Source organism: Phascolarctos cinereus, unplaced genomic scaffold, assembly GCF_003287225.1.
Source record: "Phascolarctos cinereus isolate Bilbo 61053 unplaced genomic scaffold, phaCin_HiC Scaffold_5;HRSCAF=322, whole genome shotgun sequence".
Lineage (NCBI taxonomy): Eukaryota > Metazoa > Chordata > Mammalia > Diprotodontia > Phascolarctidae > Phascolarctos > Phascolarctos cinereus.
In genome coordinates this window covers 409219949-409239144 of record NW_027555958.1, presented here as the reverse complement: position 1 = coordinate 409239144, position 19196 = coordinate 409219949, and the positions used below count along the sequence as shown (strand labels likewise).

At 35.2% G+C, this 19196-nt stretch overlaps 1 protein-coding gene across 7 annotated transcripts in view; it reads left to right on the top strand.

Annotated features, from left to right (window-relative positions):
- The window catches only part of RALGPS2 (Ral GEF with PH domain and SH3 binding motif 2), a 257998-nt gene that overhangs the window by 207628 nt on the left and 31174 nt on the right, over positions 1 to 19196 (top strand). For 5 of the 7 annotated variants that reach the window (XM_078156472.1, XM_020984311.2, XM_020984305.2 and 2 more), the window contains 7 exons: positions 704 to 794; positions 5221 to 5288; positions 8306 to 8441; positions 9612 to 9763; positions 10489 to 10543; positions 17080 to 17157; positions 18732 to 18837. In XM_078156472.1, the coding sequence (XP_078012598.1) occupies positions 704 to 794; positions 5221 to 5288; positions 8306 to 8441; positions 9612 to 9763; positions 10489 to 10543; positions 17080 to 17157; positions 18732 to 18837 (686 nt within the window). Of the gene's footprint in view, positions 1 to 703; positions 795 to 5220; positions 5289 to 8305; positions 8442 to 9611; positions 9764 to 10488; positions 10544 to 17079; positions 17158 to 18731; positions 18838 to 19196 lie in introns of those variants that run through there. The other 2 variants (XM_020984310.2, XR_002324019.2) reach the window with 2 other exon arrangements.

The following is a 19196-nucleotide window of genomic DNA, read 5'->3' as shown; positions in this document are numbered from 1 at the left end:
CTAGAACATACCTATCCCTAATGAATGAGAAAATAATGTGTTTTTACCTAAGATTAATTTTAATTATACCAAATTATATGTACCTATTCTGTTGAAAGAGGGATGTTTCTAACTTCACTTAGATTTTCTTTTTCATACTGATATGAAAATATGTAAATTAGAAGTGTCTCAGTAAATCAGAAGGTAGTGTGAAGCTTTTATAGAGGAAATTCACCCAGTACTTTGAAGGTCCACGTTTTGTATGAAGAACTTTAAAATCATACAACAAATACCCACTTCTAAAGATACATTGAGGGTTTTAGTTTTCTAAATATATGTGTCTTAATATATAATACAACATAATGTATAATACAGTTTAAATATGGTTTTGGTGTTTTACATATATATAGAGTTCCCAAATGTTTCCTTTGAAATTTTAAGTATGAAGGACTTTGATAAATTAAATTGTTTTTCAAAGCAAAGGCAAAAGATGGTCTTTAGTTACACAGAATTGTAATTTTGTCCTGTATAAGCAATATTTCACACTTAGACTTCTTGTTATATTTTGCTCCAGGTAAAATTTCTCTACGTTCTTCCAAGTACAACGCCAGACAGCATTTGCTTCAAAGTTTCCTATTTAAAGATAACATACATCTTAATTTATTTTTAGATATGTTTCTGAGCTTATCTTTTAAATAATTGGTAGTATCTCATTTTTTCCTAGATATTCCCATGTTGCCTCATGTCCAGAAATATCTGAACTCCGTTCAGTATATAGAAGAACTACAAAAATTTGTGGAAGATGATAATTACAAGTATGTTTGGTCTTCAAAAGCTTGCTTGTATATAGCTGTAACTTTTTCTTCATTTTTTTTGTAGCTTCAGAATAGCAAACTTACTCTTGATTGCCTTCTTTTACATAAATTTACTTTTATCTTCTTAATTGAAATTAATCTAAAAGACAATGTTCTCTATTCCTTATCAGAAAATCTTTTATACCTCTTTTAATATTTTTGAGATGGTATCAGATATTGCCAATCATAATTTATTGAGGATTTTTTTTAGTTGATTTAAGCACTGAAGTCACATTAGAAAAAAGAAAGGAAAAACTTAATGGTTTGGTTCTATTAGTAGTAGAAACATCTGAAGAATATCATGAGAATATCATGGTACTATTGATGCTGAAACATAATGTTTTTCTTCTTACTTCAGAATGAAAGATGGGAATTACTGCCTTGTTTTCTTTAGGTTAAGATCTAGCTTGCTTTTTTTCTCGTATCATTTTCATGTCATTCAAAAATTCTCCATATCATTGAAAAATTTTCTGTGAGAAAATGTAACTGATCTTTTAAGTTAAATTTTAGAAATACTTTCGTCTACCAAAAAAACTGATTATCCATCCTATCAGCCAATAGTAATATATCATAAATGCCAGTTAAAAAGAGGAGGTAATCTCTTGGGACTTCCCTTTTTCTCTCCATTTCATTTGTCACTGTCAAGAAACATTTTCATAGCTGTGTTATGATACCAGTTGTTACCAGATTTTAAAATTATATGTTGTGTCTTCTGTAAAATATATTTTCCAGTTCTAAAGGGTTCATTTTTAAAAGCTAATTAAAAATATAAACAATAGCTTATTTCTTAATATTAACACAATAACAATGAAAACACATGTATTGCTTATGCCATTCCATGCCTTCACAAGGTGATAATTATTGGCATCTTTGTTCATTTACCTCAAGATTTTTAGAGTATTGTGGGTGAAATTATGTGTATGTGTATATACATGCATATATGTACATATATGTGCATAATAATAATCTTAGTAAAAGATTAAAGGTTTTTAAAGTAACCACTAATGCCTAGCCTTAAAATAATGAATGTCTTCTATGATCTGTAGTAACTTCATTAAATGTATTTACAATTCCTAAAGTTGTGGAAAGGTATTTGGCATCCCAAAAGTAAACATGGAATCTTTAGTTATGGTTTATTTAAAAGTGGGGGGGACGATAAAAATGATGGGTCGAAAGTTTATGAAAGTTTTTATATGTTACTTCGCTCAAGAAAACTTTTTGTTAAAAGCTATATGACAGTGATATTAATTTCTTTAAAATATTTGCAGAGATAGAGAGGATAGGAAGTTCATCTTTCCTCAATACAGTAACATAGTATTCAGTTGATTTTAATTCATCATAATTTTGCTTTTGCTAAAAAGAAAATTGTTATTGAATTTCCAAACCAGCAAATTAAAGAATATTAGTAGATAACAAATAGTTATTAGTAAATCTGATTCCAAAAAAGATCACCATCAGAGGAGATAGGGACTAGACTAATAATTTCATTGGCATAGGGAATTCCAGGTGGGGGACTTCCTTCTCTGCAACTTAAAAGCCTGAAGAGAGTTGCCTAAAGCACTAAGAGTAGTAACTTTCCCAGAGTCACACAGCCAGGATGGATCAGAGATAAAGCTTGAACCTAAATTTGCCTGACTTTAAGACCACTTCTTTGTCCATTATGCTATGCTGCCTCAAGTCAATAAACTGACCCAAATTGTCAGTTTAGCTACTTTAATTGGAGATAAGAGGGAGATGCCCCAGCAGATTCATTGAGTCAGTAAGTCAGCAAGCATATATGGTATACTTATTATGTACCAAGCGCTGTGCTAAGCACAGGAGATACAAAGAAAAGCTAAAAAATTACCTGCCTTCAGAGAGCTCACACTATAATGAGTGAGACCACATGCTGATAACTAGGTATAGAAAAGATATTTATGTAATAAATGACAGTTAATCTCTAAGTGGAGCTACCTCCTTTCTTTCCTGGCCCTACTTTTGACTCTTGGACTTCCAAACCATGCTGTCTCATCCTGAAGCTTACCTACTGCCATTATGGCCTTCTTGACCTAGAACATCCTTCCCTCTCTTAAGGCTAGTCCCCTTCTCCCATTGATGATCTCCTCCTGGAGCCTCCATTTTGTGGAGGGGCCCAGGCTGGCCTTCATTCCTCTCTGGCTCCTGTTCCTGGCTTCCGGACTTGAAAACCATGCCCTTGTATCACGTACCTTCATCCTTTTCCCCTTACCCTTTTCCCATGTGTTTTCTTTCTCCATTAGAATGTAAAGTCCTTGAGTAGGGACCGTCTTTTTGCTTGTGTTTGTATCCCCCGTGCTTAGCACAGTAGCACATAGTAAATAAGTATTGCCTGCCTGCCTTCATCCTTTAAGGAGACTAAAAAGACCTGCAGAACCTGGTATTAGAGCTGAGGCTTGAAGGAAGCCAGGGAAGCTAAGAATTGGATGTAAAGAGAGAGCATCCCAGGAATAGGAGACATCCACTGGAAAACACAAAGTTGGGTGGTCATATGCAGACCACCCCCCAAAAACACCAAGTACCCCTGTATCACTGAACCATAAAGTGAGTGCTAAGTAGTGAGTAGTAAAGTATGAGAAAACTGATAGAGTAGGAAGAGGCCAACTTGCACAGACGTTTAAATTCCAAACAGAGGACATTATAGTTATTCCTGGAGATAATAGGGAGCCACTGGAGTTTATTGACTGAGGTTTTAGGAAGATTACTCTGGCAACTGAATGGAAGGTGGATTGGAATAAGGATCAGTCAGGCAGACAGGAGGAACCAATGCAAAGCAGTGTCATGAAAACCCAGGAGAAGAAGATGATTTTTTACAGAAAACTCAAGGAGGATGAGACTTGAGAAAAGGCAGAGTTGTCCACTAAGAGATCATTGTAACTTTGTAGAGAGTGGTTGCAGTTGAATAGTGAAGCTGGAAACAAGATTGAAGAGGATTTAATCAAGAATAAATAAGAGGGGAAGTAGAGTCACTTAGTGTAAACTACTTTCTCAAGGAGTTTAACTGAGGAGAAAAGGGAGAAGATACTAATTAGCAGAAATGGTAGAATTACCCACGAGTTTTTAAGAATGGGAGATATGTGGGTGTATTTGTAGGCAGCGTAGTCAATAAGAAGAGATTGATGATTACAAAGAGAGTGGGGATGATAATGAAGACAAAATGTTGGAGAATGTGAGAAGAGGGATCAAGGGTACTTATAAGAAGTATACCTATGAAGCCAAAAGTCATAGCGAACTCTGACATTTATTCAGGGGGCAGACAGTCCTGTAAGCCTCAGTACAACGTAAGGAAATCAAGACAATTGACATTAATGAACTACGAATGCCATCATGGTATATTGTGGAAGGTTTTAGACTTGATGTTAGGAATACCTTGGTTTATATCCTGCCTCAAAGACTTGATACCTGTGTGACCTTGGGCAAGTCACTTCATTCTTCTGGGCCTCAGTTTCCTTGTCTGTAAAATGACTGGACTCAGTCACGTCTATGAACAAAAATTAAATGATACTTAATGTATTCTCGTCATAAGGCACAGAAATATTTAATGCATTTTAAAATTATTTCCGTACAAAATGGCACAAATAAAGGGGTTTTGTACTTAGGGAACTAAATAACAGTTACTTATCAAATTCAGTACTGTAGAACACTTTATTTCTGGTGATTTCAGAGAAGTCAGGTAGCATTGTATTTTAGCTTAAAAACAAGAAGCCTTAGAGTTTTCTAGAGATGGTCTCCAAGAGTTGAAAATCTGCCTTGAAGTAGGTCTTATGTGTGTTGACTTGACTGACTTATTATCCTAGAGATGAAAAATATGGACCTTATCCTAGAGATCGTTTCATTTCCTATTCTGCCACCTGAGAATATTCTTTACAGATGACCTAGGCATCTTTTGCTTCCTCATGTTCAAAATCATGAACATCAAAAAAAAGGAATATCTGGATATCATTTTACCAGCAGAGTATAGAAACAGAAATTGATAAATATTCCCAGTTGATAGAATCCTTGTAAATCTTGCTTTTCATCCTAGACAAAAGATTATCAGTCTCAATCTTAATGATGCCAAAAAAAAAAGAAAATTTTGCAGATCTCTCAGTAAGACATTATTTCATGGCACAAACATTGTCATAGTTAGCATTTACCTAGCACCTACTATGTGCTAAGCAGTCTACGAATACTAACTTGTTTTATCCTTACAACAACCTGGACAGAGTGTGTGTGTGTTTGTAATTATTGGAGAAGTAAGTAAATTGTGGAAATTGTTTTGTAAAAATATCTTTAGAAATGAGACATCAAAAGTTTATTTCATAAATGTTTATCTTTGAGGTCATTTGTCATTATTTTATGTGGATTTTGTTGCTTTCTTCTTTAAATATAGGCTTTCATTAAAGATAGAGCCAGGAACAAGCACACCACGTTCTGCTGCTTCCAGAGAAGATTTAGTAGGTAATGTTGAATTTTCTTTCATAATCAAGAAATGAAATAACATTGTCGTCTTCTCCTAACAAAAAAGTTCTTTATTACAAGATAAATACTAATTAGCAGATTTTATAGTGGATGCTGAAATTTGTGCTCATTTATGCTTAGTTTTTTCTTTTGATCAACAAATTTTTATTGTTATGTATATTATTCTTAATTTGTAAATAGTAGAAGAGACAAAACACGTATAAGAAAATGTTTTAGAAACCTGCAGTTTTAATGACAGAAGTTTCTAGAGAAACCAACTAGCCTTCCTTACCCCTCCAAACAGAGGTCATTCCATTTAATAATTATGGAAAGTTGGTGTGCAGACTTAATTTTAATATTCTTTAAAAAAAAATACAGAGTAATCGTGGTCTACAGATAGTAGCATAACATAATGGATATTATGTGCTGGGTTTATCCATAGGAGCTTGAGTTCAAATCCCACCTTAGATACTTGCTATCTTTGTCTTCCTGGGGAAATCACATTAGATCTCTGTGACTGGAACAAACCAGTATGACTTTCGTCCTAAGTTCTAGTTAGTGATTTCCCTCGATAATGAAATCACTCATTCTTCTTATTTATGTAATGCTGAACTAAGTGGTGAATTTTAATTACAAATTTCAATAAATTCAGGATTAGGTTTTTATAATCCTTTACTTATATTATTCTCCATGTACTAGGTATATTGTGTTATGTGATCATACAAAATATATAGTATGTAATTAAAATAAAGTCAGACTTCAGAGTTACTAGTCCTTTGTGTGGGTATTGTACTTAATTTAAAAAAATAATTACATGAGATTCTGGTATACTGTACAGAAAATGTAAAATAGCTTAACAAGAAAGCTCAAAATATCCTAAATATTTTTTTGTTAAGATATGATCTTTTTTCCTAAAAATACATAGTTTGGTTTGTCATATTGTTTTGAGTTTCTCATCCCCCTAAACCCCTCCAATTTGAACATATTTAGTACTCCACTTGGAGAGAAATGGGGCCCACTGATTCCTTATTGAAGCATCTTTAAGGGAAACTCCTGCCTCTGAATTTTAAAAAGTGCTCTGGTACCAAGAATTTTTTCCTTAAAACATATGGAAGGTTGTTTTTGTTTTTTGTTGGTTTTGGTTTTGTTTTTTTAATTTTATTGTTGTAGGGAACTCCCTAAGGAGGAAATCCCCTGGCTCATGCAGATCCACAAGGACTAAGCACCTTAGTCTTAGTCTTAGGGAGCTGCCTGAAGAGCGCACACGAGTGACTTCCCCTTGATCACACAGCCAGGACCCATCATGAGCAAGCGTTGGGTTCAGGTCTTCCTCACTCTGAGGCCAGCTATCTATCTATTCTAAGAAACAAAATAATCTTTGTTTCTAGTGTTGTCTTGTTCTTCTAATAGACCTGGAAAGTGAATGTCACCGTTATTGTTGCTATAAATAGACCATTCTAGAGATCATCCAGTGCAGACCCCTAGTTTTGTTGATTACAAAGCTGCAACCCAGAGAAGGTAGGGAGCTCACCCAAGATTATGCGGATAGGTATTGAAAAACCAGGATGAAAATCCAAGTTTCTTGACTCCCTCTTTCAGTGTTTTTCCCACAGTGTAACCCTAGTCATCTATTTGAAAATTGAAAAAGTCTCAGAGGCAAGTAAGTGAAGGAGAAAATTACAAATAAGGGAAGTGCAGTGAAACCACTGTGGTAGTATAGGGGACTTAAAAATTTGTCTGGTAATCTTGTGATATGGAACTATTGAATGCTATTTTTAGACCAAGAAACATGGTAACCCAACATTACGTGGTTATGTCATCCATGCTTTTTTCAAATGTGCTTAGTTAAAAATGCAACAAATACCAATTTATGTAAAATAAGCATTATGCCTTTCTCCTTTAAAAGTTTAATAATACATTCAAAGCATATACTGTTAAATTTTAGTAGCCATCATACTGTTTTGAATAGCTTGTGTTTCTTTTTCCAGCTGGAAGTTTTGATATGGAAATGTAAATAGTCCTGAATTTTTTTCTTAATAATGGTTAGTTTTTCATCTTGTCCCTCGTATAATTGAAAAGGACCAACATTAACTTATATTGAAATTTAAGTAATAGCTAGCATTTATGTAGCACATTAAGGATTGCAAAGCCCTTTACAGATATTTATCTTCTCAACAACCCTGGAAGGTAGATGCTATTATTATCCCAATTTTCCAGATGAAGAAACTGAGGCAAAGCAAGGTAAAGTGACTTGCCTAGGATCACACAGCTAGTAAAGTGTCTGAGGCGAGAATCAGGTGTTCCTGAATCTAGGTCCAGTGCTACTACATCATCAGCCAAAAGTAATTTTTTGAGGAGTGTCATAGTCCTCACCATTTAACATTTATTGCCCTGATGTCGCTCCTTTTATTTAGGTCCTGCTGACTCTCAGATGATACCACCTGTCAGTTTGGTTTATTTTGTCTTGTTTGAAATTGGCTCCCTGTCTCTCCTAGTTTGAAAGTGCATTGGCCAGTCACGGGCCTGATCCCACTGCTGATTGGCATAGGTGTTTCAATTTGCTCTAATTCTGCCCTGGGCTGTACATCCCCTCTTTAGGCAGCCTGGCAGCTTCCCACACTCAGGGCTTCACCAAACTGGGGCCTGACTTAGTATGGACACCAGATTGATTTAGCTCTATTGTACTATTTGAATTCCCCAGTTCAAACAGTCCAGAGCCTTAGCTTCTCCACTAGCCAGGATTCTCATATAGTACAACATAATTATATTTTTTAAAGTTAACAGGTGTGTGTATTCTGTGTTTTCTCATTTGGAATGTATGGTAGATATAAACCTGTTCAAGATTAGAATAGAGGATAGACTGATAATTCCTAACCAATAAAATACAGTTGACATCAATATTTTAAGCCAAATCTTGCATGTTTTATGAGACCCAGTAGTATCATTATGTTATCTTGTGAAATGTTGTTTATGAAAACACATCCTTGGAAATGGCTTTTTTTTCCTCCAAACTATAGGTCCAGAAGTAGGAGCATCTCCACAAGGTGGAAGAAAAATCATAGCAGCAGAAGGAGCCTTGCTACCACAAACACCTCCATCACCTAGGAATCTGATACCACATGGACACAGGAAGTGCCATAGCCTTGGTTATAAGTTAGCATTTTTTTAAACATTCAGATAATTAAAATTGCTTATCAGTTAGACTTATTTTCTGTGAATTTTAGTGATCATTAGTTTTCTTGCACATGAATTACCAAAATTTCTGATTTCTGCAGCAGAAGTTTAGTTTGCCTAAAATTTTTAATTTCCAGTATGCCTAAATTTGATAAAGAATTTCTTACTGATGTATGCACATATGTTTTGAGGTAGGTATTCTGAATTCAAAAACAATTCTCTTAAAAAGACATTCAATAAAAAATTTTAATTTCTTTACAAGGAATGTGCTTGTGCAGATAACCTGATACAAATAAAATCACAGCAAATATTTCCCTCATCAATTACAAATTTGCTTTCTTAAAAATCTCAGCCTGTGGATTATGTCAGTTTCATACATGTCATTTTCCTTCTCAACCAAAACAAATCATCTTAAATTATGATCTCAGGCTGGAGAATTTTCAATTTTATTGCTAACTGTTAAAAGAAAAGGGAATCTGGTTCTCATTTATTCCAGAATATTTGTCTTTGGAATTTGGACTCATTATTCAGCCCTGGTATATGTTTTGCAAATTTGTTATTGTATATTCCACCTTCCCCACCCTGGCCCCTTCAGGTGCTATTATAAAATTATTTGGATAAAATCATTCAAGTTGAAATACATTTAAAGCATCTTTTTTAAAATTTTTGTTTTGTTTTGCTTTGTTTTATAGATAGATGTTACCATTTTTTCAACAGTTCTTTTCCTTGGTCTTTAATAGAGCCAGAGACTTGTAAAATCATAACCTAGGGCTGGAAGGGGACCTCAGAGGCTGTCTATTCCAACTTATTTTACAGATGAGGAAACTGAGTCCTGTGGAAATTAAATGATTTGTCTGAGGTCACATAAGGTAGTATTAGAGGTGGGATTGAACCCACTGACTACCACCAGTGTTCTTTCCACTTTCCTGATGTGTTATTGTTATTTGTATAAGCATACAATTTTCTATGGTTGTAACTATTTCCTTTTTTTATAAGAATAAGTCAAATAAGTTAACTTCTGGTAATGTGAGCAAATACAACTTAAATGTTCTGTCTACATTGCCCTAAAGTAAATGTAATAAAATACAAGACTAATTTTTGCCCTAAAGTAAATGTAATAAAATACAAACTAATTTTTTCTCTTTCCAGTTTCATTCATAAAATGAACACAGCAGAATTTAAGAGTGCAACATTCCCCAATGCAGGGCCAAGACATCTACTGGATGACAGTGTCATGGAGCCCCATGCACCATCCCGAGGACAGGCTGAAAGCTCTACTTTGTCTAGTGGAATATCAATAGGTAAGGAATATGCCCTTCAGAATCATTACAAAATATACTCATCAGGAGTTTTTCTTGGCATTTAAGTTAATTGACTTGAACCAAAGAGGAGTCAGGTGGCTTCTACAATATTTAAGATCATTGTTAAAAATTATTTTTATATTTTCCCTGTTTACATAGTAAGTTATGATATAAAAGTTTCAAATTTTAATTGTCCAAAATAAATTACTTGATACAGAAATAAAAATGTTTGAAAATGAAAGTAAGCCCAAATTTTCTTTTACATCATTTATATATTCTCTGTATAAAACCTATATGCTAATATTTTAACAAATTCACGCAGTATCATCAGTTTATTTTTGAAGGTATGCTGGGATATGTGGGTGCTAGTATTCATTTTATAACCACAATTAGAGAATTTATTCTATAGGCAGCTAGAGGGAGCAGTAGATAGAGCTCTGTGCCTTGGGTCAGGATGCCCTGAGTTCAAAACAGTCTTCAGACACTTACTAGTTGTGTGACCCTGGGCAAGTCACATAATATCTGTCTGCCTCAGTTTCCTCAACTGTAAAATGGTGATAATAATAGGACCTACCTCACAAAGTTGTTGTGAGCAAATAAAACATTTGTAAAGCACTTAGCACAGTACCTGGCATTATATAAATGAAAATGATGATGATTATATTCAAACTGGCTGAAAACTTGTTTGTGAAAAAAAAAATCAAAACAATAATTTTTGGTTTTAGGTAGCAGTGATGGGTCTGAGCTTAGTGAAGAGACCTCATGGCCTGCCTTTGAAAGGTAAGACAAAGTGCTTATTTGAAAGCTCTGAATTGAATTTGTCTATTCACTTATAATATGTCCCTATAGATTCGATTAAGCTGTAGAAATTGATGTTAGAGGTCTGAAATTTTAAGTAGTAAAGTTAGATTTATCTCCATATAGACTTTTTTCATTAAGTGAATTCACCAATTACTCATTTGCCAAACATATTGTTTTTGAGGCACCCAGTATGTAGAAAGCATTCTCTTGGGGACTTAAAAGATAGTCCCTGCTCCAGTTTACTTTGTAGTCTATTGTAAATGAATGAAATGTCAGTCAGTAAGCATTTATGAAGTACTTATGTGCCAGGCACTATATTATGTTCTGGGCATATAAAGAAAGGCAAACGCCTGGTTGCTGCCCTTACAGAATCCACATTCTAATATAAGAGGCAGCATGGAAATACCCATACATATATAAAATATAGAGAGTATATAAATGGAAGATGACCTCAGAAGGAAACAGTTGGGGGCGACTGGGAAAGGCCTCTTGAAGAAGGTGAGATTTGAGCTGAGTCTTTGAAGGAAGGCAGGTAGCAGAGGTGAGGAGGGAGAGATGAAAAGTTAAGAGATGGAATATTGTGTGTGAGAAACAGTAAATAACCCAGTTTTGCTGTACTGTAGAATGCTTGGCAAAGAATAAAATAGAAGACCAGATAGATAGGAAGGGTCCAGGTCGTTCAGGGATTTGACTGCCAAACAGGTTTTCTAGTTGGTCATCAAGGTGATGAAGAGTCACTAGAATTTATAGAGTTAAAGGGGTAACATGGTCACACTTACACTTTAGGAAAATCACTCTGACGAAAGATTGGAAGATGGATTGTAAGAGACACTTGACGCAGAGAGGCTAGTTGTTACGATATTGCAACAGTCCATTCAAGAGTTGAGGGCCCAAATTAGGTAGCAGCTATTTACATAAAGAGAAAGGGACTCATACAAAAGATGATGTGGTGATAGAAACAAGACTTCACAATGGATTGTCTCTGTAGGGAGAGAGAAATCAAGATGGGAAAATTGGGATCCTTGGTGACTAAGAGAATTGTGGGTGCCTTAAAAGTAATAGGCAAGTTGGTAGAGGGGAGATAATGAGTTGTGTTTTGGATATATTGAGCTTGAGATTTCCAAAAGGCAGTTGGTGATGTGGATTAGAGCTCAAGAGAGGAAGTAGGGCAGCATATATAGTTCTCAGAATCATATTTATAAAGATTATAATTTAATCCATGGGAGCCGATGAGATCACCAATGTAGATAACAGTATAGGGAGAAGAGGGCCCAGACAAAGGGACAGAGCCTCAGGAATCCCCCAAGATATAAATGGGCATGACCTGTTTGAAGAACCGGCAAAGAAAACTGAGAAAAAGCAATTCAACAAGTAGGAGGAGAACCAAGAAAGCTCAGTATTATAAAAAATTAAATAGGAGAAGAATAGTCAGCAGAAGAAAGTGATTGACAGTGTCAAATGCTATAGAGAGTCTAGAAGAGTGAAGATTGAGAAAAGGCCATTAGATATGGCAATTAAGAGTCATTGATAACTTTGGAGAGGACAGTTTCAGTTGAATGGTGAGTCAGTCAACTAGCATTTATTAAGCACCTACTTTGTGCTAGGCACTATGCTAAGTGCTGGAGATACCCCCAGAAAGGCTGTTCTTGTTCTCAGGGAGCTTACAATCAAATGGGGGAGACAACATGCAACTAACTATATATAAACAAGATATATTTAAGATAAATTAGAGATAAGAGAAAGGAGTCATTGGCATTAAGGGGGAGTAGGAAGGCTCTTGAGAAGGTGGGACTTTGGATGAGATATGAAGGAAGGCAGGAAAGCAGGAGGTAAAAATGAGGTGGGAGAGTATTCCAGGCATGCAGGACTGCAAGTAAAAATGCATGGAGCCCAGAGATAGTATTGTGTTTAAGGAACAACAAGGTAGGCAGTGTTATGGGCTGGCAAGTGCATGGGGAAGGGTAAGTAGCGAATTGGGGAGTGAGACTAGAAAGATAGGAAGGGACCAGGTTATGGAGGGCTTTAAAAATGAAACAGAATTTTATATTTGATCTGGGAGGTAATAGGGAGCTACTGAATAAGGAGGTAACATGGTCAGACTTGCACTTTAGGAAGGTAATTTGACAGTTGGGTGGAGAATGGACTAGACCAGGGTGGTGGCAGTGTCAGGAAAAAAAGGGGGGCTTATGCTAGAGACACTAGGAAGGAAGAAATGACAGGACTTGGCAACGTTGGTTATGGCGGGTAAGAGTGATTGAGAAGGCAAAGATAACGCCTAGGTTGTGGGCCCAGATGCCTGGTGGGATGCTGGTACTCTTGACAATAACAGGAAAGTTTGGGGGAGAAAGGTAATGAATTCAGTTTTGGACATATTGAATTTAAGATCCCAATGAGGCATCCAGTTGGAGGTCAGGAAGAAGGTTAGGGCTGCACAAATAAATGTGAGAATTATCTGCACAGAAGTGGAGGGAAAGGAGAAGAGGGCCCGGGACAGAGTTCTGAGGAACACCCACAGTTCACGTGTGGCCTGCCTGAAGATCTGGCAAAGAGGAAAATTAGACGAGCAGTGTCATAAAAACTTAGAAGAACATCAAAGAAAAGAGGGCAATTCCCATCAAATACTAGAGAAGTCAATTTGTCAGGTAAGAGAATGCTAGTAACTTTGGAGAGCAGTTTCAATTGAGTTAGCAGCCAGACTGCAGAAAAGTAAGAAGGAAGTTGGAGGAAATGAAGTGGAGGCATTGACTGTACACAGTCTCCTCTAGGAGGTTAGCTAGAAAAGGGAGAAGAGATAGAGGACAGCACCTGGTAGGGAGGGATGGGAGTTTTTTTGAAAATGGAAAAGACGTGAATACTTGTAGGCGCTAAGAAAGCAGCTAGTAGGTGAGCAAGGAAACCAGATTTGAAGGGAATTTAGAAGTGAGTAGGGGAAACAGGAGGGAATATGCATTTACTAAAAGCCTACCATGTGCCAGACACTGGGCTAAGTGCATTCCTCAACTACATCCCTTTGAGACTAGGTGTAATTCTCAAGGAGGTTAGCCATGAAAGGGAGGAGAGATAAAGGCCAATAGCTAGCAAGCGTGATTGGATCAAGTGAAGGTTTATAGGTGAGTTATAGGCAGTAGGGGAAAAGGCAATTTAATAGGGAAAAGTTGATGATTGGGGGGGAGTGGAGATGCTAGTAAGGTAGTCTGCTGGAGAACAGGTGAGATAGTGAGATCAAGGGTGCATTGGCAAAAAGAAGGGACCCAGCTTATGGGAGAAGTGTGAACAAAGAGCTCTCAAAGGTAAATAACTGAGTGGTTTGAAATGAAGACTAAGGGAAGAGGAGAAGCCTTCAGTGATTGGCCTCAGTTTCTTCAGTGACATAGGGATTGAGGTCCTCTGCTGAAAGATTAAAAGGGCAGTATGAGAATGTTTGGGGTAGCTACTGTGAGCAGTAGGGTAATGGGTTGATTAGGGAGATGTAAAAGGATTGACTTGCTGCCGTTAAGATCTTGTAAGATAAATTTATTATGAACTTAGTCACCATGATTTTCTGATTTGCTCCAGTTCTGTTTAGCAGCATGTGAATAAGAATGAAAGAAGCCAGTGGTAGGAATAACCCAGGACTGGGGTTTGGTAACAGAAAAAGAGAATGAGGGATTCTAAATTGACTTAAGACACTTTGTATAGTTGAATTAAAAGTCATAATATAAAATAGAACATGCTGAGTGTCCTGAATGGTCTGAGGAAGGAGAGATCACATTTGATTGTGAGTATTTATGATACAATTATAGTAAAATTTCCCTGTAAGATTTGTCATGAAGTTAAGACTGAATTTTATAGCTTTTTTTTATTTCCATGACTTCAGCATTCCCTTGAATTCTAAGTAGAAGATGATAATTCCAGTCATGATTGCCACTAACTTAGCTATGTCACCTTGATCAAATCATATGTCCTCTCTGGGAAGAGACATCCTGTGGGTTAAGAGAGTATTGGACCTGGGGTCAGAGCAGGTTCCATTTCTACCTTTGACACTTAACTAGCTGGGTAACCACAAGCCCATCACCTCACCCTCACCTATAAAATAGAGTTGTTGTGAATCTCAAACAAAATAAAGTGATTTGTGAACTTTAAAGTGTTATATAAATATCCCTGGTTATCACTCAGTTTTCTTATTATATTAAAAAAAAAAAGTTAAAACTAAACAATCCCTTCCAACTCTGTGTTAGCCATGGCATCAGAAAAGTAGGCAGTCCCAGACTTTCCTCTATTCCAAGGGCAGGCATTGTGTCATTTAATAAGTTGAGGTATCAATAACGCAACTTTACAAGTGTATTTGGACATTGTCAGTAACACAGAAAGTTTTTATTTACTCTATGCAAATTGGCAGTGTAGTATTTTCCCCTACATGTGTCTTCTCCTGTTGTCTATATCATTTGATTTAAAAGATCAAAATTGTCTTCCTAGGGGCACCTAGGTGGTGCAGTGGATAGAGCAACAACCCTCGAGTCAGGAGGACCTGAGTTCAAATGAGGCCTCAGACACTTGACACTTTCTAGCTGTGTGACCCTGGGCAAGTCACTTAACCCCAATTGCCTCAGCAAAAAAAAAAAAAACAACTGTCTACCTATAGCAAACGACGTGTAGAATTTACATAAAATATAACATTTATATCTGAGCTCCAGTGAAAAAAATAATGAATAATAATAGTGTTGGAATTAAATTCCTTTAAGGCTTTTTCCTTATTTCTAGTCATTTGGGCATTCGATATTCATTTCTTGACTGTAATAATTTATGAGTAAAGTGGATAGAAGCCACAAATGTTATTTTCAGTGCCTGTTTAAATTGTAGAACAGCATATGCTAAAATTTGACCTCTTCCCTACATTTACAAGTATATTTGAACTGATAGTAAGAATTTTGAAAGAGACCATGACCTCTCTGGGAGGAAACATCTTGTAGGATGCAAGAGAAATTTGAAAGAGGAATTAAATTTTAATGCTTATGTTCATAAAGATTTCTTCTAATCAACATGTGATATGGGTAGTTACAGGGATTGTTATAGTTTTGGATATCAAAATATTTCTTCAGTATTTCATTTCTTCTGGATTTAGAATTGTTACTGTCCTCCAGTTTTCTTTGTTTATGCTATTTACTTTTAAATTATTTCTTTTGCAAACTTAATCTTCACTCTTTTGGTTAGATTTTCCTAAGAGGAAAGTGCAGAAGAGTTCCCATTGACTTTGCCTCCAAATTTAACAAGTTATCTAACAACTTAGGTTTTCCTTCTTGAAAAACAGTCATAGTCCCTGATATCAGCTGTTGGCTACAGAGTATTTTAAGGAGTACCAGAAACTGTGTTCCAGATTCTTTTGGTCATACCTACAGTATTACTAGAGTAATAATGATTCTAGATAATGATTCTAATGATACTAGAGTAATAAAAGATTCTGGCAGCTTCGTTATGAGAGCGTTTTTTTCTAGGAGTGACCTTCAGAATCCTCTAAAACTTGGTGACAAATGTTTTGCTTTTCAGACATTTGCAACTAAAACACAATTGCCATTGTGCCAAGTTTAAGTCATATAGCATGCCTTGAAAAATTGCAAGTACGGTTAAATAAGTGCCCAGAAGAAATAAGAGAGAAAAAAATAAAACCAGACCTAAGACTCTTGACAGTGTATAGCAGCACTCAAAATAGTAAACTTAATGCATAAAATCATTCCTCTTTAAGTAAATTTGCATCCTGAATTTGCTTAAGATAACAAAATGATGTTTTTCATTTTAAATGTTATTTGTTAACAATTCTACTTCTAACTTTCCCCAGGCAAAGAGGAGTGTCAGTGTCTATAGATATGTTTTTCCTTTTTTAACAGTCACATAACATTTTGAATAAATAATGCCTCAAAGTGTTTTAACACTTTTTAACTATTTTTTGATATGAAAATAAAATACTGCCAGTGTTTAGTGTTCTATTAATGATTTGTCACTTTTCTTTCACCATTAGCATGGATCGAAAGGAAAATAATAGATAAGACTATTGTAGTTCATATTTAAATAGAGGCTTTGTTGCATTTTAGGTGTCTTCATAGGGACATAAAGTAAAAATGTATTGTTCATGTCATTCAGGTATCACTACTCTAATCTGAATTCAAGGAGACATGATAGGAGTTAATTGTTGCTGTATTTTTTAAGTGTTTCTATATTTTTTGGTATACTTTGTGTGTCTGCAGCACTTGAATCCTTTATAAAAATTATGGTGATGAAAGTCTGGTGATGATGGCTGTCAGTCACATTAAAAACCATAAAATATTTTTTAGAGGAACTGACATCACCTGTTCAGTGATAAATGATTTTTTTAATCTATGCTGCATGCTTTTTTGAAAAAAGAGAACTCATCAGATACTGTCCATTTGCAATAGTAGTCAGCTATATTACTGGGAGAAACTATTATACTGTTCTAGGTACTGATAATGATTGTGTGGATAAAAGTATATGTAATATATACAATTTATAATGGAATCCAACAGGAACAGATTATACCATTCTCTCGGTCCGGTGACAAGAGTGGCACGAAATGGCTATCGGGGCCACATGAAGGCCAGCAGGTACAATTCCCCTGCAACTCAGGGGTCATAGAATTTCCCTCTGGTGTTGGTGATTGGCTTAAGTGGGTGTGGTCTGACATTATTCCTGTTCTTCCCAAATCACTGATTAAGATTTAACCAAAAATCCCAATATAACTTACTTCTCATGATTTAATGTAGATAATTTTGCAATATGGCTCCCTTCTGATCTACAAATGATTACTAGCATCTTGCATCTTTATGGCCAACTCTTAAAGATGCTTTCAAGTAGGTGTCTTTAGTGCCTGGATCTTATTGGTGCTTTTAGTCATCAGGTTGGCAACAAAGCTGCTGTTAAGTGTAAGGCTTCATTTAACATGTTTTCTTTGCTAACACTTCTGCATTCAGTGTGTCTTTTTAATTGTGGCATCAGGTAAATTTTAGGTGATTAATTTAGATAAGCCATTGACAAAGCCATCATATTTCTAACAATAATTATATCTTAAAAATCATGTTCATTCATCCTAATTAAACTAGGTTCCTTTTTGCACCGGCATAGATAATTGTAGAAATAAATGAAAGAGCAAATGTTAATTCTTAGTGTTAAATTTCTTGTTCGTTTGATGGTGTCTGAATTATTCTCCATGCATGTGGCTTCAAATTCATAGCAAAATTTTCTAGCAGTTATCAGATTTTAAGTCACTTTGAAGACACCTAAATTATGACATTAGTTCAGCTAACAAGCTCAAATTTACATCGACTTTTGAAGGACTTCTGTATTCAGTGTGACATATATAGAGAACTATGTGTTCAACCTGACTACATACAGAAAGTTTTTCTTTTCAAATATAAGAATTTAGACTAATTGAAAAGAATCATTTTGCTTTTTTTCATTATTTGTTGTTGTTGTTTAGACTTATGGAAAGGAAACCAGAGATTTTTGTTCATATTCACTTCTTGAGCAGCAGACTGTTACGGAATTTACTTGTGCATTACAATATTAAATTATCGTTTTGATTTATGGCCAGATCAGGTTTTTTTTAATCTATATTATTACTGCTTCTGTTATTTGTTTCACATATTTTAAAATTAAATTAAGTATATTTTGTTTGAGCTTTTGCTGTGTTGGCTTGTTTTTTTGTTTTTTGGTGGTTTTTGTTTTGGTTTGGTTTTGCAGTTTTACTTAAATGATTCTGACAAAAAGAATCCTTATCTTTCTCAGCAGTACTGAAAAATTCTAATGGAGAAATATTTATATATATAAAATAGTAATGTATTAATATAGTATCTAATGAAGAAAAATTCCTTTAATTAAATCCTTACTCAAATTATTATATTATTTTAAGCCTGTAAATGTATTCTGATATATGGAAAAGTTCTTTATTTTGAACCATCTGCTGGATTTAATAATTTCTTAATTAACTTTTGTAAGTTTATAAATTTTAGATAATTTTTTTTCTAGTTGCCAGTCCTTTTTTCTCTGAGTTCTAAGAAATGAAGTAACACAATTTAAAAATTCAGAATAATACTGTTTCATTTAAGTATTTACCTACCTTGATAACTGCCTAGACAGAAATCCTTACATGTTCCTTTTTCTTTCTTTTACATAATTATAGTTCTGCAGAGTCAGAAGATTTGGCTGTGCATCTGTATCCAGGAGCAGTTACTATTCAAGGTGTTCTCAGGAGGAAAACTGTTTTAAAAGAAGGCAAAAAGCCTACAGTAAGACTTCATCATATTATATTCATCATAAGCATGAAACTACATTTATTTTGGGACTAGAATGATGTGATAATGAACCTAGGGAAAATCAGCCAATATGACTTGGAGGTAACCTGGTTACATGTGTGCTTGCTGTATAACATATCTGTGTTATCAGAAAGTTGACTATAAGTAAAATCATATTTTAAATTCATTAGCACCTCTTATTATTTATAGGAAGCCCGTTTTCTATCCTATTATGAAACAAAGAATCACCTGCTGAATTCACTAGTCTAAATGCAGGATTTTTCACCTGTGTGGTTTGCTTAAAGCCTTTTTCTCTCATTGTTATACAGCATGCTCTCAAGAATCTTCAGGTA